Source organism: Alnus glutinosa, chromosome 11, assembly GCF_958979055.1.
Source record: "Alnus glutinosa chromosome 11, dhAlnGlut1.1, whole genome shotgun sequence".
Classification (NCBI taxonomy): domain Eukaryota; kingdom Viridiplantae; phylum Streptophyta; class Magnoliopsida; order Fagales; family Betulaceae; genus Alnus; species Alnus glutinosa.
The window spans coordinates 28453282-28478636 of NC_084896.1; the positions used below are offsets into that span (position 1 = coordinate 28453282).

Below are 25355 nucleotides of genomic sequence, written 5' to 3' on the forward strand. Positions count from 1 at the left end.
CTCAATATTTATGTTATATTATGGTGTGACTGTCACACTCTCCGAAGTGTCTATCTCTTTATACAATTAATTAATGTTAAGATTGTTAAATATATACGCATAATGAGTGTAAAAATGTTAATTAAATATCATATTGAACAAATGTCATATATATATATATATATATATATATATATATATATATATATATATATATATATATATATATAAAAGCGTGCATGTGTGCGTGTATAATTAATATAAAATAATTGAGTCCAAACCATAAGTTTAAGATTTTATATTAATTGATGTTCTATTTTTTGTTTATTAATTATTATTATTATTATTGTGGTTTTATTATCGGAGACATTCTAAAATATCGATCTCAGATCCGATCCTCAACAAGCTTAAAAAAAGAAAAAGGAATATATATATATATATATATATAAATTAACCTCATGATATTCAGCAAAATAAATTGAAAGAAATTAAAATAGCAATTGTAGGAAGAAATTGGTGTATAGCTAGGGAGGTGGCGGATCAGGCGACGGTGTGGGGCCTGGAGGGAGCAAACGTTCATAATATTCCTGGCAAAGCATGGATATATAGGGCGGTGAGGATGCATGGGTTGGATATATGGATGAATATGTGTGCATATATACATGCATCATACATGAATATATGTGAGGAGTACTGGATGCATGTGGATGAGTCAAGAGAAACCCGTGACCACTCTCCCGCCCGGATGATGACAAAAACCATGCAAGGTCTTCTTCTCTTTGTTTTTTTCTTCTTTCATATCATTTTCAGACCTAACCATTTCCGGGTACATTATTTTCAGTTCTTTTCTTCTTCTTCTTCTTCTTCTTCTTTTTTTTTTTTTCTTTTTTTTTTTTTTTTAATTTTTTTTTAATTTTTTTTATTAAAAAAAAATTATAATAAATGAATAGTTTAGAATTGTGCTTTTTAAAAAATTACAATTTGAAAATGAAAAGAAAAAAAATGTATTTTTTCAAATCTCAAATAATATAGTACTTTTTTTTTTTAAAAAAAAAAAACAATTTTAAAAAATAAATTACGATTTTAAATTTGTCAAATACTCAAATTAAAGAGAAATGCTAGAGCTCATTCTAGCGTCCTTCTAGTGTCTTTCTGGATGACATGAATTTAATAAGTAAAAAATTATCTCAAAATGTGACTTATTAAATACAATTTTTTTTAAAAAAAAATTAAATTCACTTTATCTAAAAGGACATAAAAAAAAAAAAAAAGAAAAAAAAAAAGTAGAAGGAGCTTTAATATTTTTTTTCAAATTAAAATCAACTTTTATTATTGGCAGAGAGTCGTAATTATCGAGAGCTTTTTGCATTTATTGAAACCACCACTTGGATGGAAAGTTTCTCTAGCTAATTATCATCCAACCCTATCATCTCTCTCTCTCTCTCTCTCTCACGCGCACACTCAAATTGATCGTTCAAAGATTGTAGTTTACCCGTCCAAGTTTTATAAAGTATTTTGGCTCTGTTACTTACAAAAAAAAAAAAAAAGTATTTTGGCCCGGCCTGTTATGTAAAAGCCAAACCGTGTCGCATTAGAGGACTAAATATACACATCAACATGGGTCCTAAGCTTCAACTTATTTGCTCTCTCTCTCTGTCTCTCTGTCTCTCTCTCTCTCTCTCTCTCTCTCAAGTTCTTAATGCATGCATGTTTGAAGAAACTAAAGGCAGTAATTATATCTTTGCAAGAGGGCAGCTTATATATATATATATATATCTCCGTCTTTGAAAATTATGAGTCGCTTTGTTTCGTCTTTTTCTTTGCAAGTCTCAGATGGGTGCAAAGAAAAGGATGCCTTCCAGAAAGATCAATTGACTCTTGCATTATGGGAGGCTGCTTTTTTCTTTTTCTACGCGGGAGCTAGGCTAGCTAGCTGCTTGCTTATGTGCGCATATATAGACGAGTAGATTGAGAAGAGAGGGAATTTTCAATGACAATGACATCCCTACTCTCATCATGTATTACTGTTTTTACAAGAAATATATATATATATATACACACACACACGTAAAAGAAGAGCGCACAGAGAGATCTAGAGAGAGAGAGAGAACTCTGGAAACCTAAATAAAGTCGGTGAGTGATAGTCGTCAATATGTATATCCTTCCAACTCGCTAGAGTCTAATGCTAATAAGATTTGGTTACAAATTTGGTGATATCATTGGTTATCAAATTACAGTTAGGTGATGTACTTTAACAAGAATGATGAAAGTTTGCCTTATAATTTTCACCCACTTCCAATATAATATACATTATTAGGCTAATAGATATTGACTTTTATGTTTATAATTATATATATTTATATCGTCATGTAATGAAATCATATATATATATATTGTCTGATCAATGTATATATGCCTATCATTTTCAAACTGAACCGACCATTTAGCCTCCCAGCTGATTCAGATTAGTTTTGCAATATTCTTCTCTCTCTCTCTCTCTCTCTCTCTCTCTCTCTCTCTCTCTATACATATATATATATATATGTATGAAAAAGTTGTCTTCACTGAAAGGTTGTAGCCCTACCCCGTGTTGTGAAGTGTCTCTTCAATAACCATTGACCTAGCTCATATTTTCTTACTAGCTTTTTCGATCCTCTTCTGAAATCAAATATCCTAAACCCTAAGATGGATTGACTGCATGATGGACGGAAAGCACTTTAACGTTATCCATGACAACTGGTAAACTTTGGATTTGTTTGATAAGTAAACGTTAATCAAGGAACTAAAAGATCACAAAGACATAAGCATGAGATCAGGACTAGTAGACATTATGGGACCTATTTTCCTACATGTGAATTTTATATATATATATATATATATATATATATATATATATATATATATATATCCAATTATTGATTTTAAAAAATATTGTTGGGATTGGATAATAGTACGTTTGATAGAGATTGAAGAAATTTTAGCATTTCTCGATTCGGTAACATTTACAATGAGAGTCTGATCTTTCCTAGCTAGGATATACCAGTATTTATTAATTATTATCATATTTATCTTAACAACTCATTTAAAATAAAGAAAAATAGGAAAAATCTCAGGTCATATATAATCCATAGTTTGTAGATCAAGCTAAGGCTGCAAGTTAATTGTTGAGGATAGCTAGTTCTTTTTCTTTTTTTCCTTTTGAAATCGTTGATCTAGCTAGCTAGCTAGGCTAACTAGTAATTAGTCAATACAAATTTCGTTCTTGTAATTAATTTTCTTAATCAAGTTGATATGTTGATAGTGATATATATAGGGTATTCATTTCGTGTAGAAATGCACAATATATATTTGCTTAATTAGGAGGCCGGGAATGAAGTTGAATGTGTCATGTATTTTTTTTTACAGAAATTTCTTACCATTCACACATATAAGATTGACATGTATCTCTTGGCATATGAGAATTGCACATGCTATTAAATAGCATGTGCTTTTTACATTTTTTTTAATAGCATTAATAAATAATAATTAATAACAATAAAAAAAAAACATGTGCTTCTCACATGTTTAAAGGACATGTATCAATCTTATATGTAGGTTGTAAGAAATTTTCTAGCTACAAACTGATTTGTAAGAAATTTCTGTCATTTTTTTAAAAAAATATATATATTCTCTCCTCAATTATGGTGTTACATACTAGATTCAGTTAATCAAGCCCAATATTTGATTGCCTTTATTGCAGTGAGCTGGCAGAATCGACGAGAGAAATGATTAAGGGGCTAGCTCGTGGAATTATCGATAAAAACAATAAGAAAGAAGCTTCAAACCAATGGCCAACTACATACTAAAGAAGTTAATAATAAAGATAATGAAGGAAATATTTTAATTTGGTTCAAAAAAGGATTTATTGTGGCCTAGGTTTTAAACTTAATCTAAATTGCGACAAGCACAAATTAAGTTACATGTATAAAAGAAACAATTAAGGACAATTTGGGCTGGCTCCCTTGTCATCTAAAATTTCCAAAAGAATAGATTAAAAAGCCTTGACAAGCAGAAGGAACGTTAAATATAATTTATTCGATGAGTAATTGCGTCATTTTAATTTACTCTTGGGTTTTAATCCAGCCTTTAACTCCTTCAATTTTTTTTATTTTTTATTTATTATTATTATTATTATTTTCATTTCACTCATTTTTTTTTTTTGTCTAAAACTCTAATGAGTCATCATTTTCTATTTTTTTAATGACACATCAGCAATTTTGACATATCAATTTACAAAATTATTTTGTATTTTATTAAAAAAAATTATAATTTAAAATAAATAAATAAATAAGCGTCACCCCTCAACCCCGCAAGAGAGGAGGGGGGAAGATGGTCGTGCAAGCCACCTCCTTTACTTGGGGTGGCCGGGCGGCCGGGCCATGCACCCAATCGTTTGTTAAGGGTGGCTAGCACGGCCACCCCCACCATTAGGCCAGGGGTGATGGCCCCGCAAGACCCCCCGCGATCCTTTGTAGGGGTAAGGGGCCAGGGTGGTTTCGTTGATCGATCGATCTTCCATTTTTTGGAAGATTTTTTTTTTTAATAAAAAAACTTAATTGATATGACAAAAATACTTATGTGACATTAAAATTAAGGATTAATGTCACGTACATTAGCAGTTTTAGATGATTTTGGATGGAATAATTGAAATGAAAATTAAATTCAAAAAATTTAATGGGTTGAAAGTCGGATTTAGAAACTTAATTGAGTAAATTGAAATGACGCGAGTACACAGGGATTAAATTTATATTTAGGCTAAAAGGAAATTAATTAAAAGGGTGATCAGATACTAATCAATTTAGTTCAAAAGATCATTTGGCTTCGGAATGAAGAGAGGTAAGAGCATGATAGCTTAAAGGGATGAAAAGATGATCACGTATAGTACTATATATGCGAACTAAAGTTAGTAAGAGATCCTTAGGAAACTACTCACAACGCACTAGCTTGTAGGGCTGTACAACAGATTGCGATAGCGGTTATTAGTTCATAATTGCAACCGCAACCGGGGTCTCCGGTTATGATTATTTTAATAACAGTAACCGCAATTGGCTTAATTACCGGTTGCGATTTTTACCAACCGCCGGTTATCCGGTTATTTTAACCCAATTATTAACTGGATAACTAGTTTTCATATATATGTTGAATTTTTCATTTTTTTTTTTTTTAAAAAAAAAAATCAAATATTTGAATTCAATTACATCATTTTTTGTCCTGAACCTTTGAAACACAAGCAAATTTTTTTGCAACTAAACAGACAATATGCAAAAGCTAATTTCTATTACGGAAATTAGAATGCCGATTCAGAGGGAAAAAATAGAACGCCGATCGATAAACAAAACAAAACTCATGATTTACAGATACAATCCAATAGCTGTAGTTTATCATATCTAAACTCCTCTCCAAAAATCACTGGCTCGCTCCTCACATGTTCTCGGACAAGGAAGGTGACTTGGAGACAGAGTCCAAGCTGTCATGACATGGTTTCCTCCTCCTTCTCTTTGTCCACGTCGGCGTGGGCACTGGGCGTTGTGAACTCGTGGGCGTCGTGGGCGTGGGCTTGAATCAGAGATACAGAAGAGAAGAAGAAGAAGAAAGAGGGAAAGGAGAAGAGGCTTGCGGCTTGCTAGTGTGGAGTAGGGAGATGGGATTGAAGAAGAAAGAAGAAGAGAAGAGAACTAGCAGAGAAGGAGAACAGCTGGGCGGCGTGGGACTTAAGAGTGAAAGAAGAGTTCAGGTTTAGGGTTGAGAAGTGTCCGGTTATTTATTTTATATATATAAAACCAGTTGCGGTTATATTGGTTTTTCAGATGTAATAATCGGTAACCGCAATTGGGTATCCGGTTACTTGGTTATCCGGTTGCGGTTATTTTTCGGTTTTTTGGTTTCTTGGTTTCTCCGGTTAACGGTTATTGGTAGTTATTAGCGGTTACCGGTTATTTCCGATTAATAACCGCCCCGCTTGTACACCCCTACTAGCTTCGTCTAGAAAATGTAATTGCTTTTCCTATTGCACGTGCAATCTTGTTTTCTCTTCCTTCAATTTAGAAAGAGAGAGAGAGCTTGAGCTTTGTTGTCCGGGGGAGGGAGGCTTCATGCCACCCTCCTCCCGGAGTTGGTTTCCCCCTAGCCTTGCAGAGGCTAGGGTGGCTGTTTTTTGGCCTTCCCTGGTGTGTACCAGTGGAAGATAGGAGTCTCCCAGCCTCTAGGGCTGTGGAGTTTGGTTTCCCCCAGCTTTGTTCCGGTTGTGGCTGTTTTCCTCCTAGCTTTGAGCTATGGAGTTTTTTCCTTTTTGTTTGCTTTCTCTTTTTTGGTTTTTCTAGCAGAAGCTACGCTAGCAGTTGGTGGAGGGGAGCTGTCGTTCGTGGTGTCTCCGGCGATGGTATTGTCTGGCCGTGCAAATTTTGAGGGTTTCTTTGGAGCTAGATCTGCGAAGCTCGGTGGTTTTTTTATCGACACGCGCTCTTCTGTGGTGGTCGCTGGCTTCCTCTGGTCCGGTTGTGTCAAGCCACGGCAGTGGTGGTTTTTCCTACTCGGTGCGTGGCCAGCACACGCCAAGGAGATTTCTCCCGTTGACTAGCATGTGAGGACCACAGCCTGTTGTTCCGGTGGTGGTTGATGGAGATCGGTGGTTTCGGGCGTCTTCTGCTTCTGAAGAGCTTCTGACGTCGGCGCGTGCTCTGCTCGAGGCCGGCTCCGGTGACGACTCTCCCTGACACTGGCTGTTTGTGTGGTTTTTGTTTTGTGTTATTCCTGTGTTTCTCCTGTCACAGTTTGCCTTTATAATGCTTAAATTTGTACTGGACTATTTATTAGCATGTTGCTAGATCGATCATCTTTTTTTAGAAGTGTGCGTTATTGTAAAGAGAGGCCCAAATGGTGTCCTTGTATTGTTTCTGTATTGTTTATGCAACTGTTTTTAAGTTATATCCTTCTGGCTTATGATGTAGGGGGTCTTGTACATCTTTGTCATGTAATTGCCTTCGGGCTTTTAGCAATATATTGTAGCACATGCTATTTGTTAAAAAAAAAAAAAAGAAAAAAAGAAAAAAAGAAGAAGATAATAACAAGATTAATATAATAAGATTATAGCTAGCTACGTACCTGGAGTCCTTCGAAAAGTTACAAGTAATTAATTAATAATGATATATATATAAGTAATTTTCAAGTTTCTCGTTACGATTAGAAATATTTTTGGGGAACACGTGCATAAATATATATATGGTAAATATTAGCAATAGCTGATCATCTCATCTGTACGTAGCTAGCTAGGGTTTCGTGGGATCGATGGAATTGCAGTAGCCAGTTTAGTTAATAATTTGCATGACGAGATCGAGAGTATGAGAGCAACCTCGTCATCTGCTAAAAATATCTTTGAAGAAGGGAAAAAAGGGTGATAGCAGTGCCCCATAATTAATATAAGGAGGCAGAGAATATAGAAGAAGAGGTGGAGGAATGGCTAGCTCGATCTCTTTCACATCGACCTAGGCCCTATCTAGCTATAGCAAGATATGGACCCCATCGGGGTTAGTTGAGGGTGCATTATTAATCACCCATACACAAGGCACAAGGATCCCGTGGTTTGGACCATTTTGGCGGTCGTCAACCCTCTCCCTCTTGCATGAACATGTGACTGACTAGCAATATTGTGAGATCGAGATTAATCTATAGAGAGAGAGAGAGAGAGGTAGAAACAAGTTGATCTGTATATATATATATATATATATATATATATATATATATATATATATATATATATATATGATGGAAATTCAGTGTAATTAATAATATCTCAAAATTAATTACATCATGTATATATATATATATATATATATATATATCCAGAAGAGATCGATGGATCGATCAGAGCCAGCGCGAATTATTCTTGCATGAATGGACCCAGCCAATCACCACCGACCATACGTGTCTCATATGCATGTGGCTACGTTTTCACCGTCCAAACAATCCCTACTTGTACTAAGGACACTACACTTCCAATTAACAGAACCAGGCCAGGCCAGGCCAGGCCAACCTCCCTTTCTTTATTGATCCCCTTCCTACGAAAAAATACAAACCCTCTCTTTTCGATCTTGAAGGGTACTGATCGAGATCAATGAATCTACCCAAACTATATCATATTCATATGACTATGATAGCTAGTGCCATGATGCACCTTTTTGAGGATGACGCTAGCATGTTCGCATTTCGATCGATCGTCAGCATCACGATTGAATGATTTCGTTTTTTTTTTTTTTTTAGCTCACATTTGGATCGATCAGTACTGGATTTGGAGTAAAGGAATTTTGAATTATAAATTTTAGTCTACAGTGTTTGAACAGCACATGAAGAACAACTTAACAACTTGAAAGAGAAAAAAATTCGATCTTACCAACATCGATTATAAGGCCCGCCTTTCAGGTTAATTTCTACTTCTTATTTCAAATGCAACAACCTTAATTTGAATGCGGTAAGAATATATAATGCTACTCTTCACATCAATTTATCACATTATTTGACATGACATATTTTAAATAGCTTATTATGTCAATTACTTAAAAAATAAAAGTATAAATTAACCACTAAAACAACCGGTGTGACACGAGTGTGAAGTCTAATACTACTCATGTCATAAAGTACTATAATTGCAATAAGCTTTATATAATATACATATATAAATTATCATTAGTTTGTGTTGACGAGTAATATTTTTATGTGTGGCATTCCAAGGGTTATTAGGGAGCAAATTGCGGATATATACTTTGGATATATATATATATATATTTATTGTGGAAGTTCTTCTTGTGAGATATGTTGGTGTGCCCCTGATTTCCTTATGCCTTTAGGCTTGGATTGTAAAGCCAAGATCAAGCTAGACTTTTTTGGTTTTTTTTTTCTTAATAAGTAAAGAATTTATCGAAGAAACTCAACTAAGAGATCGAACCCTTTTTTTCATTAGGCTAAAGGATTACACGTGTACGTTACTACTTGTGATTTATAAATCCTTTTTGTCAAACAAACTGAGTTCATCATTTGATAACATGTTTAGCATTAGTACTCACTCAGTCGTGGACTTAAGCTTTATCTTTACATCTGTAAAACATGTATTGTTTTATAATTGGATTTTTTTTTTGGGTATGATACTTGGGCACATGAGCAAAGGATGTCCTTGGATGATCTGCTAGGCTGATCTTTGGGTCCAACCCTGAGTTGGTAACAATGATGGAGGTTAGTTACACAGAGTTGGGCAGTGCACCCCTAGGGTGTTTTTATATGTGGTATTTGATGTTCTCTATTCACTAAAGATCTATTTTGGATTGGATAATAGTTATCTTTGTTTATCAATGCTTTAGTGACTATTAGATCTAAAATATTTAACTATTCGACTTGATGACTAGTTTTAGACCAAAGGACCGGATGATTATGATATATTATGTTTTGATGTTTTAGAATTGATCTTATTTGTGTTTATTTTGGGTATAATTAGTGATTGTATTTTAATTGTAAAGTGATAAGTACTTTTCCGATATATATAAGCTCTCTGTTAAGAGTTTAAGATCCCATGGTCTTATTTTTTGGTAAGTGAGGCGAGGAGGCGAACCAATTAATTTCTCGGAGCGTTATACGTTGACCTTCACCCGGACCTTCACTTCAATCATGTGTTTAATGTTGAAGATATTATTATAACACCCTGCTCAAACATGTGGCAAATGTTTTATTAATTACCGGTTAAGCCCATAAGAATAACATTATTTTAAAATGACACAAATGCAAACTACCTTGATATGTGTGTTTCAAAAACACTATGTACCTTCTACTTGGTTAACAACCAAACGAGTTTCGAAGTGTTTAAAAACCCGTGTTGAAAACATGTTAAGAAAAAAAATTTCAAAATAATTATTCTTAGGATTTGTATCGAAAATGATCTATAAATTAATCGGTGCCACATGGCACAAAACGATGGATCAATGTACTGAACGATCGATCGGTGATAGTCTACATGTTTTTGGATATGAACTTTTCAGCATATAAACGTGAGAAAGACCCTATATAAGGGCTTAGGATAAACCTTATATTAATTAGGCTCCATTTTCGCTCATTTCTAATACCCAATCCTAGAGAGAGAGAGAGAGAGAGAGAAAGAAAGAGGATCTTCTTGGAGATCTTGCACCTAGAGCTTGGAAAGCTTAACCTAATTCTAATCCATGTTTATTTCTCATGCTTTGAACTTTGATTTACGTATTTAATGATGATTAATTGTTTCCTTTTATAAAATGGCTTAAAGTTGGTTCTTTGATGAAGGAAATTTTGTTTTGTTTTGTTTTTTTTTTTTTTTTTTTTTGCATATGTAAACTTTAGAAGATTATTTCCATTTTAATCTCAAAACAGTGTTAAAGTAAATGCTTTTCAACACTTCAGAGCACTTTCCTTGATTGTTTAACAAAAGGGATGCGATTATGTGAATAAAATTAATTAGGACCTTTGATGTTTAAAGTAATGCTTGAGACCTTGCTTGTTTATGCATGATATATGGTGTTCTTTAGTGGTTTTGTAACCTAGCCTCCAGGATTCTTGGGTAAGCATTGGATTAGGTTTTGGTAGATTGTATTAAGAGAAATCATGGTCTGGAGGTAAAATGATCGATGAGTTGGTCCCTAGGAACGTACGATCAATCGTTCTAGACAATAAGTGTAAGATTAGGGGTTAAAATGCATGATTAGTGTTTCACATGTGGGATTAGAGTTTTTGCTTAGAGTCTTGACTAATATTAGAGTATGATTTGCATAAACGAAGAGTTGATTTTTTGTGATGTCCGAGGTTGAATCTGAGTGGTCGAGATAAGTAATCACCCATGGAACCATCAAAATACTATATCATTTAATATGACTATTTTTCTATAACTTATGTTGTGAACCTGATATTTATAAATGATGATTAATATACAATGATATTAATAAATGTTGATTATTCATAAAGTAAATTATATTCTCAATTGAAATGTATTGTGTATCACACCATGTATGGATGGTAGTTACGCACGTATAGGGAGACTTAACCCCATGACCCATGTTTACTTTTATTGGTATTGGCTTTAGATTCAATGGTTGTCGGTGACTAGCGCATCCAGGGGCGGAGCCACACTATGGCTTGAGGGGGGCTTGGCCCCCCCCCCCCCCCCCCCCCCCCCGCCAAAGGGCTCCCCCTAAAAAAAAAGAAAAATCTAAAAAAAAAAAAAGAAAAAAATATAATTTTTATCCCAATTCTTTAAAAAATTTGTAGTTTTGGCCCCCCAAATTATTTTTTTTTCAATTTGGCCCCCCCAAAGCCTAAAAGCTGGCTCCGCCACTGAGCGCATCCATGTACGGATGGTGGTCATGCCTTGCGGCATTGCTAGCGGTGTTAATCACTCAGGGTTAGACCCAGTCAAGCCATTAGCGATGGCTTGCTACGTACCTCGTTGGGGCACCAATGTTGTACTAAAAGTGCCACGGGACGCGCAAATCTCACAGTAAAAGGGTTTAGGGTAATGATAGACTATACGAAGGACAATTATGAGTTTATAAATGATTATTATATTGTATATTTCATTGATTTTCTGCATTAAAACATTATGTTCCTTGTCCCTGGGATTATGTCTCAGTTACTTTCAATATGTACTTATTTTCCGTAATGGCGTAATAAAGGAGATAATACTTTATTCAAAATGCATGTTAATTTTACGATATACAATTCTTTTGATTACTCTTATGAAAATAGGCTTATTGCATGGGTTAAGTTTCGTTGGTAATTTACTTACTAAGTCGTGGACTTATCCAATTACTTTTCTACCTGTAAAACATTACGGTGTTTTTACAGTTTTATTAAGTTTATCTCGGGAGGTCAGGTTAGAGTTATTCACAAGGCTGAAGATGTTGAACAAAGGGCTTCTAGAGGTAGAAGATATTATTGAGGTTACCTAGTTTTCAGCTCAGATCATATCAATATTTTATGGTTTCCACTACTTTTTTACCCTGATGTGTGTGTTTAGGTATGCAATCAAATAAATTAACAAAACTTGTTTAGCCTAGCTAGCTATATGACTTTGTGTCTTTCTCTTTATATCTTTAATCTCTTTAGTTTATTATGAAATTCTATATGACCGCTGTTGGTTGCAAATAGAAGAATTAAGTTCAGCGATTGAATCCATACCTCTATGAACTTTATCAGTCCTCCGGAGAGTTCTTTTTAAGGGAGAGGGAGTATGATGGAGTAGGAGCCAACAACTACCTACAACACAATCTAGCTAGCATATGTAGAAGAAGTCAAGTAAGGATGGAGTTGTTTTCCAGCAATAGGAGATCAAATGCCAAAGGAGCCAGTCTAGTTCAATAGGCAGTCTAGCAGTTAAACAATGTTTATTAAATAGTTGGAAATTGTAACTAATTAATAACTCTTATCGTCTTTTTAACTTTCTTTCTTAGTGATCACAAGTGGGTTGTCTATACTAATACCCATGTACTCCACCCGGTGATAATCAATGATGAGAATTTGTTTATAGTAAACTTTCTTGATCGATCGAGTTAAGACTACTCTATTCTTTTGATGATCGAGATGCCAATCGTGTGTGTGTGCAGTGTGTTTTCTGTGTTCGTCCTGCATCAAGACTACTTAAAGGAATCCATCTTTCGTCTCTTTACCACGGTAACAACTAATTAACAAAGGTACGTACGTAGAGCGTAGAAATTTCATAATTGTTGAGAGAAAAGTTAACCAACTAATTAACTAATTAATAATATTGTACGTGGCTGCTTTATAAGGCACGCACGTCCCAAGCATGAAATAAATGGAGGGAGGTGCGCAACTGGATCGCCTTTGAATGCCATAATAAGTTACGAAAAACATTTGGGCTTAGCGAGGATGGATCGGTGAAGTTGGTAATGCCATAATGGCAGTTAATATGGGAAGCATGTTAGGGCAACCCCAGTTCATCGAATGGTTTTGAAAAATCTCAATCCAAATGGCCTTATCCAACCCCACCAAGAAGACCGGACCCATTCACAGTCAAACCACCTTTATCGGATCCAAACACAATAGACTTGTCAGTTATAGAATTCAGTGGTACTAGTACTACCACTTTGTTGTCATATATATATATGACTTAAGCACAGCCTCGGGGGCATACAACTGTCGACGTTCCTTCAACTTGTACGTTTCTAATATCTGCCGACTCATAATTGCGATTTACATATAATGATACTTTTCATATTTATTTACATATAATGAGTGTGTAGAATAGCCTTACCAAAATGCAAATATGATATTACATCAATAGTCAGTCGGAGCTGTAATTGTAAGTAGTATTATTGTGATAGAATAAGGACAAAAGACCAAAGGAGAGGGAAGGGGACTGGACAGCAGGATCGGACCGGGCATGTATCACAATGGAAGAAACATGGGAGGGTCCACAACCACCGTTGGATTTGTATCCATTTATTTGGGTCCATAATAAAGGAGTCAAAATATTGACCATCTGACCAATGACCATGACTCCCTGACCATCCATTGACTCTCTGACTAGCCATTTAATGTTGTCCCAGTTAAAGGACTTGGAACTAACCGATCTGGTTGGTGTCTTTGAGCCCAAAGTACCTCTTTCTCTGCTGTCTCTCTCTCTCTCTCTGTATTTGGTTGGGGCTCTTTGTTTGTACCTCTTTTCTTTTTTCTTTTTTTCTCTCCTAGCTACTTACTAAGCAGGCAAGCATCTCGTGATTCCCTTTCTACAAACCCTGCAAGAAGCTGACACTCCTAAATGCACGACAGCCTCCTACATTTTTACCAATTATGCTCTTTCTGTCCTTTTTTTTTTTTCTCAATATCTGTCATTCATACTTTCTGGTAATTAATGCCACACAAGTTATCTCTTTGGTAAATGCCAAAACCAGTCTAAAGATCAATACACAACAACCTCGTTACTCGAATGCATGGTAAAATAATACGATACAAGTAGTGCATGTGATCAGTAGCAACAATCTGCAGGTTTTCTAAATGCTTTAGGAGCTAGCTAGCTGTGAAAGTTAGTCCAATCTTGGTGGTAATTACTCACCCGGAATAATGCATGTGGAATTAATCAATCAACGCCCTTTTTCTTCTGTGGTCGTATTTGGTAGGTGAATGAAGTTTTGCAAATTATACTTGTCTCAGTGTCTGTCTGACAGCCAGACGACCCACAAGATACTCTTCCATTTAGCGGTGGCATTCATCACTCATTATTTTATGATGATAAGGGATAGTAAAGTTTGTGGTTGTTAGGGAAATATTTATCCCCTATAATTGGTGGGGTCAGACCAGCCCCTTTGGGCTGATCACCAGACTCCGGGGTGGGCTTTAGGTCTCAAACTTTGGGCTTTGGCCGGGCATCTCAGTCTTTATTTATTGACACAGTTAATTTAAGTCAGATATATGTATATCAAATATATGCTAAGAACACCGTGCCTGACAAAGGAACAGAAGAAGTGATTGGATATTTATCATGACAAGGTTTTATCTAGACAAAAAGGAAGAAAAAATAGAATATGTACAGATATGTGAAATAAAAGGGAGTATCAGAACTATTTGACAGCAGAATCAATTATTCTCTCTCTCTCTCTCTCTCTCTCCCTCTCCCTCTCCCTCTCCCTCTCCCTTCTTTACATAGACACTTGACTGACTTGACCATCCGAGGAGGCTTCGCCGACTAACTCCAGGCGGGTCTTTGCTGTCTTGCAGGTCAACACATGGACGAAGGAATGGCTTTGATGATGCCACGTCACCGCGAAAAATCTGACATCAATAGTACTAAAATCATGTATTGATGGGACTATATTCGTAAAGCTTACTGACAACATAACTGGCAAAGCTAGCCAATCGATGCTAGGGTTTGACGATTTTTTACTTCGATAGTTAATAAATCTATGTAAAAAATCGTCAAAATAGGAATCCAACGATAAATTAGTGAACTAAACTCTAGAAGTTTTAACCATTTCATTAAACGAGTCAAATTATAATTAACCTTTATAATTTTATACACATACAATATCAACAATGACTCAAACTCAACCCGCTACATATCCGTTGTCTAGCTCTTTTCTTTCTCTCTATCCCTAATTGGAATCTGGAAGTCATTCTTTTGGAAATGATGAAATATGTCCGCAAATGTCGCTAGGCTGATAAAACTAAGTGTAATTATTGGGCTTTATGAGGTCTATTCAATCAAACCGGCCCACATGAACTTGGGCAGGGCCAGCCAAAAATGATTCCGGGCTTGGATTAACCCAGCCAGAACACCATGGCCAGTACCTTCTCTTCTAGAGCATCTTCTTCGATCCCGATGCCTGAATGGCTTTTGTTATTAATTACATAATTTAATTTACATTCGAACGTGGCATATATGCAGCTTCTTTAATTTGTCTTGTTGGATTGGTGCATGAAGCCTAAATTCACGAGCTCAGACTTAAAAGCATGTAATTTCTATTATTTCATTGATTTTAGGAAAAATCGAACAATGTGTACGTTATGATAAAAACAGCGTTGAATATTATTGTGGGTTTTATATCATGAAATAAATTTACGACTAGCGAGGCCGTCACAACCGTGCAGTGGCAATCATCCTTGGAAGAGCAAATATGGCAACTGTTTGTTTATCACCGTGCTTTTCGTACGTTCATGGAACCATGATGCATGCCACCATAGAGAACTATCCATGTTTTAGGGTTCTCGATCGTGAAAGTATATCTTGGTCATGCATGCATGGTTGATGCAGCCAATGAAATTCCCAATGCTACTTTGTTGATGTCGGTCATCATGGCACACGTACAGTAAAGTTCCCCGAATTAGAGAACTATTCCCTTCTTCTTCTTCTTCTTCTTCCTCTTCACCCGGCACATTCTTAATCTCATTACAACTAGTTATTAACGTGCTCTCTTATAAATGTATCTGCAAAGAAAAAGGTACGCACCTTAAAATCAACATATATATATATATGTAGAATATGCATGGTGAAAGGTAAAGGATAATTACCACTAAGACCTTCTCATGAAGGCTGTACTCTACTCAGGAAGCAAGGAATATCAAGGGTTTAAACATGAAAAAGAAAACATAAATTGAACCTGATCAGCTACTTTGAGTCTTTGACTCATTTTCAGATAGCTGCTTCCTCAGATCTTTAAGAGCATCTACAACTTCTGAATCAAGATTGTGCTTCAACAGTTTACCCTGAAAAGTAGATCTGAAAAGATAAACAAACTGGTTAATTACTCTTTCTTTCTTTTCTTTTTTTTCTGGTAAGTTAACACATACACAAAGTGAGTCTTGAACCCATGAGCTCACTTTCCGTCTCACTCTTATGGGGGATGAAGTGCCATTTGACCTATAGTTTATCTTTGCAAAGAAAAAAAGAGCATAAGAAACCAGCATAAGCTCTGGCCAAAAACCACGACAAATGGCTTTTAACAAGCTTCAATGAGGATCAGGCTTTTATACCCATAAAACGCAATTATTTTCTAGTAAGCATCCACGCCAAAGATGTACAAGATCTGCATAGGTAAACATCCATGTAAACTATGGTTTCTCTCCTCTGAAAGGACCTGAAACTATTTCTAATTGTTTTACTGTGGTCAACTTGCATAGTTCTTACAAAGCCTGGCATGAAGATTCCCCCTGCAAGTCAAAACCACCACCACAGTTTCTCTGGTTCAAACGTCAATGGAATACACCTTTTCAAATGACATACGATCCCTAGAGTCATGCAGCTCAAACTGTGTGGCTAAAAGTTAAGTCAACTTAAAAAACCTGATTGAGTTGCTATATTCTGTCCCAGTAAAAGTAAAAAATTTAAACTCAAAGAGCCCGTCTTACATTATGGCTTTCAGAATTTGGTGTTGAGAAGAAAAGTCACGTATGATACTTCACTAAACAACTCTTATTGAGTACTCTGCTCTGAAACATTAGTCCTCTCGTATTGTGGCATTTAGAATTTTGTATTGGAAGGAAAAGTCACTACATATTTATCTAAATACAACTCATAATTTCTGATCCCCTCAGACAATCAATGAGGACAAATCTATATGGGATAATTATGTGTCAGCCATGGCATTCACTTAGTTGGGAATTTAAAAAGAAAAATGAAAAGGCATGAATGGCTTACACATAATTCCTAATATTTTCATGCAAAGAAGATAATATGCTTGTAAACATTCATCTCAGACAGAACACACCTTTGTTCTTGAAGCATCTTCTCAACCTCCCTCTGTGATGCTTTAATCTATACCCAAACCACATATATAAAATTAAAAAACATGGCATACATGAACTATAATATGTCCCAATAAAGCCTTGTCATCAAAGAATAAGTTAGAAACTTCTTAGTAGGGTTGAAGTCAGATATAATTGATACATCTTTATTTTGCATAACCAAAACAATTTAAAGTTGTACAACATGTCAATTATTGATAAGCAAGACCATAGGACCAACATAAGCAGCAGCGTAATTTAGTAGAACTTGTATGTGATAGTCTACAAGAACGCTAATACAACAAAAACTTTTGTTGTATCTTGTTTAATCATCCGTGAGTAAAAGACTGAAAAAGGACACTGCCCATCGAATTTAAAGTGCATCCATTGAATGAATAACAGGGACGTGATTGGGAGTATGACCATTGATAGAGAGTATGCAGAAAAGATACATGTAACTGATCCCAAGTATTTGAGAAATGACTTATGGAGCCAACCTCGCTTTAGTTGGATTAAGGCTTAATTGAGCTGGGTTGAGTAATCCATTGAATGAATAAAATTGTTACAGCAATATGGATGTTGATGAGCAGGGATAACAAACAGGATCATTGCTCCAGGTTACATGAAGAAGTTAGTCTATTGTATCAATTGTGGTTATTGATACTAAAGTGTTTTCAGTGAAAAGAAATATTCCGTCCATTTTTTTAAATTCTGATTTAGACCCAAGTTGTTAAACACAAGATTACCAAGCCAATTATTAATCCAATTATCACAGTTAAAGTCACCACAATCACAAAAAGTAGAAAAATAATAAAACAAACAGATTTGGTGAAGAAATGAAAACCTTTTGAAGAACTCTTCAAAGGTAAAACCACTCTGGGGCCCGGCCAACGCCAAAGGCATCCACTGTAGAAGACTTGTGTTATAGATTGTTCTTATTTACAAAACCTTTGCTACTCTGAGGACCCAATATGTAACCCCAGCAAATGGCCCGTTCACCTCCCACCGCAGTGGCTCTATCTAGTCTTCTTCTACACATATCATCTTTACAACGAACCTCATCCACTTCAACCCAAAACTTTGGTGGCTATAGACCTTTCTGTGGTTTGAATGAAAAGAATGAAACTAGGAGAAATTTTGAATCTGTTTAGTCTCAGAAACAGTAACAAACTTCTCTCATAACCACGAAAAAATCGCCTCTCAAGGTGTGTGGAAGTGTTGGTATGCGAGACTTATATAAATGGGAGAAAACAAAACCTTTTAGGCTAAGTTGACTAGACAACGATCTACTTCAGTCTCATTCGAACGATACTAAGTTACGTTTGAAACAAATATAGGTTTTCACAATTATCTTGAGCGGTGATCGAACGGCTTCAAACGACACTTCAACTGAAGCATTCTATGGCCCTCTTGTTCGAACAACTTTCAAATAGGGTTGCGACCAGGGCATTCTAGAAGTCCTCTTTTCTTTTCTTTTTTGAAAAAAGGAAAGTATATTCCCAAAAAGCGCAGAGGGGCGCAACCCAAAGTATACAGGAAGTATACATGATGCCTTTAATCCAAAGAGAAAGAAGAACAGAAATCAAAAAAATAAAAAAAAGAACAATCAGACATAAAATGTAGCGTCACTCTCCATGTAAACAAGGTTTGTATTACCAACTTCTTCAAATTAAGCGAATCAGTCTCACAATCTTCAAAACTGTGTGCATTCCGTTCATTCCATAACATCAAACACAACGGAGCCATTCTCCACATCGGCCTCAATAACCGGTTGCCCTTTTAATCCTCCCTTCAATTGGGCTTTGATCGTATCTGCGATCAAGTCATTCTAGAACATGACGCACATTCTCTTTTGAATGAGATCTTCAACTTCTCGATTTCAGCACCAAAAGTACACCGATTCAACCCTAGACCTAAAACTTGAAACAAAATAGGTTTTGACATTGATTTTGCCAACACTTAAAACCTAACAATTTTTTACGAATCAAAGGTTAAAAATAATATGAGATGCATCTTTCACAACCAATATCATTCTATGAAGAAGATCATCATTGTGATATAACACTATCATAATCATAATCATATCATTCTATGAACACACATCATATCATGAAACCCACAAACTGCTAATGGGACCCCATAGTGCATCTGACCCCACATTGCACAATGGTTTTGTGATATGTACAATAAAAATGATAACCATAGTATAATAAATAAATTCCCAATGTCAGATATTGATGGCTCACCTCAGAAACCAACGCCTTACTACTCCAAACAAAGGCACCCTGGAAAATATCATGACAGTATAAATCCATTGGGACATTAACAAAAAGCATGATTCAACCACCATTGAGATACATTACTAGTGGAAGAATATTATAAAAGATAACTACCACTTGTTTACAAAACATTCCATGTGTAAGAGGGAAACTGACACTATATGAAATGACACGCTGGACCATTCCACAACACAGTTAATAGTTTTTATTTTGAGAGAATTGTCCAGGATGGACCAAGTATAAAATGTAACTGACACTAAGCAACAACTAAGAGGTTAAATGGTGGTATGAAGGAGGCTGGAGTATTGGGAATTAATGGGGGGAATGAGGTTTCATTTTTGGTAGCTGCTTGGACAAAAAAGTCTAAAACAAGCAAAAAGAAGAAAATTTTAAATTGGTAATACCATATCTTATTCCAACAGCAAACTCAGATTTCAGGTGTGTACGCAAAACCAAAAACACAATGTCAGCCAGACAGAGAACGTTTAATACCAGAAATTATGCATCCATAAGGTTGAAGACATGAACTTAATGGATATGGTATGAGACATCATATGACATAATTATGGATTTCACATTAAATTTGAAATTGTTCTTAATTACTGCAGCAGTTGACTAAACACAAAATATTCAAAATACTTTGACATGGTTGTATAAGAATTTCTCAAAAGATTAACAAAGAAAGTCTCATAATTTTGAGAAAATGCTCTAACTATGAGGAGAATGCATACTGCTCCATATGCTGCATGCTGCTGACTATGATCAGAAGTGGCAACCCAGACTTTGGGGCATCCATCCTCCTTCAAAGCTGCAACCTGTCGCATAAACAAGAAGACATGCTACCAATAAAAATAAAAACAATTTACACATGAAAACTAACAGATAAATACAAACACAACATCAATCAAGAGAACTAATTTCCAAAAAAGAGACTGATAGAAAATGTCTAAACAAGGGTAACCATGCCAAACATAAAAAAGCAGTTTTGTATGACAACTGATATTCATTTTCTTCATAACTAGTAAACAATCTATCAGAGAATAAATATTAGACAGATAGGATGATTATGCTACATTCTCTTAAGAAATTACAATAAAAATTTCAAGACAGCAATGAAATCCAAATGTATACAGCCCAAGACGCACAAATTACAACCAAGATTCAGGACAGTGAAAATTTTTGCTCTATCACATGCATGATGTAGTTCCATGAAATGTGCGACTCTTTGGTATAGACGAGAGGTAAGGCCCCTGCCAAAAGAACCTCTGTCATTCTCAACTTTTCACTTTTTAGGGCCTGCTCATCTAGCAGGTTACAGCGATCCAGATCCACAGGCTAAGATTCTTCAAGTTCCTGCTAAGGAAGTCGTATCCCCGTAGAAAGTGCGGAAGATATTTTTAACATCATTCTGACCAAAGTTTGATGATAAGTTAGTCATGGTTTGATTGCTGCAGGCAAAATTAAGAGGGACAGAGAAAAGCAGGATAACAACATGAATGAAAATAACATCCTTCTATACTAACTATATCCTATCACTAAAATACAACAGTAGAGTAAGTTATATCCATAACATGAACGAGACGAAGAGACGTCCAACTAACAAAAATAATTCAGGCAGTCAACCCACATAATATGAAAACAATAACTTCTATATTTTGACACAGCCAGAGCACAGTTCTGGAATTCTACCGGCTTGATGTTATCTCTTACCTCCTTTTCGATCCACGCATCAGCACATGATTCACCTGAGTAAACTACATCGACACTGCAATATTGTGAATTTTCATAATTAAATGAAACTTATCAACAATAAGGAAGTTTTATTCCCCACTTAAAATAGATAATTAAGATTCAAAGATAAGCTTGACTTTCAACATAATCTTTTAGGTCTATTTTGTGTTAATTTCAAAATATAAATTACAAGCATAAAAAATGTAAAAATGTGCTATTCATGAAGTTTCAATGGCAAACCTACTTTCAGTATCAGGCTTTGTTTCTTGATCATAACTTCTATTTGTTTAATTTACTTTTGTTAAGTAAATATGAGTTAAAAATGAAAATCACATTTCAAACAATAATTAGAGTGGTTCAACTCCAGCTCTCTACCCTGCGCTGCAATCAGAGTGACAATTGAAGCAAGAACTCCCTACTTTCCACAACAAACATTATTTTCCAGGTTTTGTACATGCACGTGCGAAAGAAGTCTATCATCCTTAAAAAGATTACATCATCAGACTCTTGTAAATCAAGAACTTAAGAAAATAAATATTATTGGTTTTTATGTGTAATGCAGCACAACATGTAGAGCATGCATGAAATAAGAACAACAATATAATAGTAGTCATCTTTTATATGTTGTGTCTGTGTCGATATATTATCAGTTTATCACGTAGATGGGTACAAACAGTTAAAGATGTGCTTGCCGAGCCAAGCAATGACCAATCAAAATGTCATTATTCTATAAATAAGATTTGTCAATTATTAGGAATCATCCTTCATATGAAAAACTTGATCTCATGGATACAAGAAATGTAAGGAGGGGGCATGGATTTACACATAAATATACACAGACACAAGTATAAACCATAAAAAAAAAAAAAAAAAAAAAAAAAAAAAAAAAAAATGCTGCTTCTTGCTTTAATTACAATGAACAACCAAACCTCGAGATTGATTAGGAATACCATGCAATTGAAGAAAGAGCTAACTATAGGTTAGGTTCTAAATAGTACCCGGCGAAATCTTCCTTGTGTGTAGGGAGTCCAGACATCATGGCATCAAATACAACTACCACTTTCACCTCTGCAAATGTTTCAAATAATAGAGTGTGGTATTGACATCAACATACAGAGAACAAATCAAGAAGAAACAATCTAATTACAACAACTCAACATAAGACAGCTTTAGAGCAAACTATAACAGATGTAATGTCTTAGTAGAAAAATCATGGGATATAATAACTGTATCCAGTTTTAATATAGTGCAGGAAGCTATACACATATTAAACAAAAGCATAAGAAACAAATAATTTTTAAAATTATAGATTTGTCAACATAGTTTACACAGACTATCAAATGAATGACAATGCGAAAGAGATAGTGACACCAATAAGACCCATTATTTTTCCTTATCTTTCTTCTATATTGTAAAGAGAATTTCCATGTTCAGCTTCATGATCCAGATCTACTCCAGTGCTACAACAATAGTGTGTCTTTTATATTACAAGTCAATCTTCACTAGTCTCAATATTTTTTAAGTCACCAATTCTTGCAAAAGTTTGAGCCGAAAGGAAATGATGAATTTAATAATTTAACTAATATTTAACACCCCCCACACGTGTGGGCTAAAAATCCCCTTCAACAAGTGAATCCCAACACGTGAAAAATTTGACTGATGATTTAACATGGTATAAAAGCCAGAGTTCTAAGAGACTAATAGGAAATGGTTAATTTAGTCATTTAATTGATATTTTAATAATATTCTCTTCAACCGAATTATTTTTAGAGGCTTCAACATATACATAAAAGAGTAGTCTTCTAAAAGGGACTTCTTTCCCTCAAGGGCCTTAATGCATGCAGAAAATGAATTTGGAGTGTTGTTTGTTCAACGGGTGCATACAACCATACCATTTTAATCTGCAGCCCTTCAGTAAAATCTTATGCGCTAGTTGTCTTATCAGATTCTCATATCTGATTATCTTCATCTTCCATATGCTTATCCACATTAACAACCTTACATACTCCATCTTGGAAAAACTAAAAGTATTTTTTGGTTTGTGTCGGGAGGGGAAGGGTCACTAGAATATGACCTATTCCTTAGTTGCTGGATGTTTTGAACATCCAAGCAAGGACGTGTCTGGCTGAATCTTTAAAAGAGGGTGAAAGTAAAAGTAACCAAACTTTGGAGGGGAAATATAGGAAATAAGTTAATACTTGGGAGGGCCACCAGGTTAGTTCAAAATTAACCTGAAATGTAAGGTTAAAACTTGAAATCCACCTCCCTCAACCCCCTGCCCCAAGCATGTATGTAGTACGGCCCCTGTTTATAAGCCACCTTATACAACTAATAGAAGAGCCAGAGTACGAACCTCTTAGCAGACTGAATGTTACAAGTTCATCAATTAGCTTTTGGCGAGCAATATCAAGTCTCCCATTCACAAAGTGTTTCTTCAACTTCATCCAGTAGCCACATACATTATAACCATCAACAAGCAAGACAGGGATTGCGTTATCTATACCCTGGTTTGTGCTGTAAAAGAAATTTAGCAAACAAGGAAAATACTTTCGAAAATACTTTCTCCAAGACGCTGAATATGGTTAAGATGACAAATCACAATAAGAAAAAAACCTGGAAAGATTATTACTAGTAGAGGGTCATGGTAGGATCACGATAGAGTTCTGTATCTTCTGGAAGGTCCTCCTTCTGAACCTTCTTTCTCCGATAGCTGGTAGCAGGCTTAGGTGTGCCAGACTTTCTATTTTGGAACTCCTACAAGAACTTTACCAGGTGAGATAGAGGATCCATAAATGAACACCAGCTATGAATATTTCAGTAGATAACCAACCTTCCATAACCTTAAAAACTGCAGATTCTGCTTGACATTTGATGTAATTCTGGGAGGAGTTGGCTCCGAACCCTGTCAGCATAAAGCCTCTCATATGCAGTCTAAAGCGGAAAAAAAAAATATATATGTATATACTCTCAGTACAAAGCTGGCAAGCTCACTACTTTTCCTACAAAATTGGATGCTTTTGTGCGCCAATGTCTTCCAAACTGTTCTCAAATTGCTTGCCTTTCATATTCACACCAAAACCCACTACATTTTTCGTTCTTTAATGTGCTGAAAGACTACATACTAAACAGTCTTTTTTTTCATTAGTACAAATTCGAAAGATTAAGATAATGGGTGTCATGGTAACTGGAAAAATATCATTTAAGGAAACAAAAGAGAAGGAAAAGAAACGAAACCTTGGGAGATGGAGGTCTAGGCTGCTTCTTGCTCCCGCCCATTTTGATAACCTTGTAAGAAGTAGTTGTAAGAGAAGAAGCGTAGGTACAGCATGAAACACCATCCCAATTATACGGAGATGGAAATGAAATTGATTTCATGGAACCACAACTATTTTTTGTTTCTTGTCTCTTGCTTCTTATCCTTGTACACTCTACTTCCACTTGTATTCATACAAGATAACAACATGATTCTCCATCTTTACCCTTCCGAGCATCTGAATGTATCAGTTTGGTCTGTAGGAGCGAAGCCGTAGCTGTGCCTGTGCCTCTATGGCCAGTAGAGGTGGATGACGTGTATGGGCAGCAACCCCCACATCCTTAATTTGTGCGACTGTCTCCTAGTTGTCTTCACTGGGCTCGGCCCATTCATCCAACCGGGTTTATTACCCAACCAAGTCTAAGACCCACAAAGCCATTTATTAAGCGTAGAAAGCTAGAAACCAAACTTTCCTATGGGGAGAGCTGGAGTTTCATTTTGTTAAGTGGATTTAGATTTTTTATAATTATTTATCTGAATCGGAAGGAATTCAAACTAGTAATGAGTCCAACTCTTAGAACATACTATAGCCGAAGGTCGATGTGAGATCTTTGAAAAGATCATCATGTTATTTCTAAAATAACTTTTATTTGTTGAGTGACGGCCCTGTCACTTGGTACTGTCGGATCACTAAGGCCAACTTTTGTCCATGCTCGACTCATTTATTAAAACTTGACTCGTATATTACATGTAAGCATAAATTAAGTAATAAATAAAAATGGTCAGTAAATATTAATTGGTCATACTTGTTTGATTATATAAATATGTATATA

At 35.5% G+C, this 25355-nt stretch overlaps 1 protein-coding gene across 3 annotated transcripts; it reads right to left on the minus strand.

Annotated features, from left to right (window-relative positions):
- Window positions 1–15481: 15481 nt before the first annotated feature.
- Window positions 15482–24833, minus strand: LOC133882679 (uncharacterized). Of its 3 annotated transcripts, none has more exons than XR_009902705.1 (11): window positions 24504–24833; window positions 24100–24171; window positions 23899–24023; window positions 23623–23783; window positions 22268–22337; window positions 21249–21303; window positions 20270–20353; window positions 19506–19544; window positions 17244–17290; window positions 16137–16242; window positions 15482–15963 (listed from the first exon to the last, which is right to left on the minus strand). XR_009902705.1 is itself a non-coding variant. In XM_062321882.1 (11 exons), the coding sequence occupies exons 1-10, from the start codon at window positions 24642–24644 to the stop codon at window positions 16141–16143; spliced, it is 909 nt and encodes a 302-aa protein (XP_062177866.1). In that variant the 5' UTR covers window positions 24645–24833; the 3' UTR covers window positions 15482–15963; window positions 16137–16140. The 3 variants fall into 3 exon arrangements, 2 of the variants coding, with proteins under 2 accessions (XP_062177866.1, XP_062177867.1); XM_062321882.1 differs by having other exon boundaries at window positions 16137–16255; XM_062321883.1 differs by lacking the exons at window positions 15482–15963; window positions 16137–16242 and adding an exon at window positions 16380–16407.
- Window positions 24834–25355: the final 522 nt, after the last annotated feature.

Excerpts from the sequence above, each read along its gene's own strand:
- LOC133882679 (XM_062321882.1), bottom strand. The coding sequence starts at position 24,644 with ATGAAATCAATTTCATTTCCATCTCCGTATAATTGGGATGGTGTTTCA. Across the intron at positions 20,354-21,248 it reads ATGCGTGGATCGAAAAGGAG|GTTGCAGCTTTGAAGGAGGA; the intron begins GTAAGAGATAAC and ends TTTATGCGACAG. Across the intron at positions 17,291-19,505 it reads GTAAGGCGTTGGTTTCTGAG|ATTAAAGCATCACAGAGGGA; the intron begins GTGAGCCATCAA and ends GTTTGGGTATAG.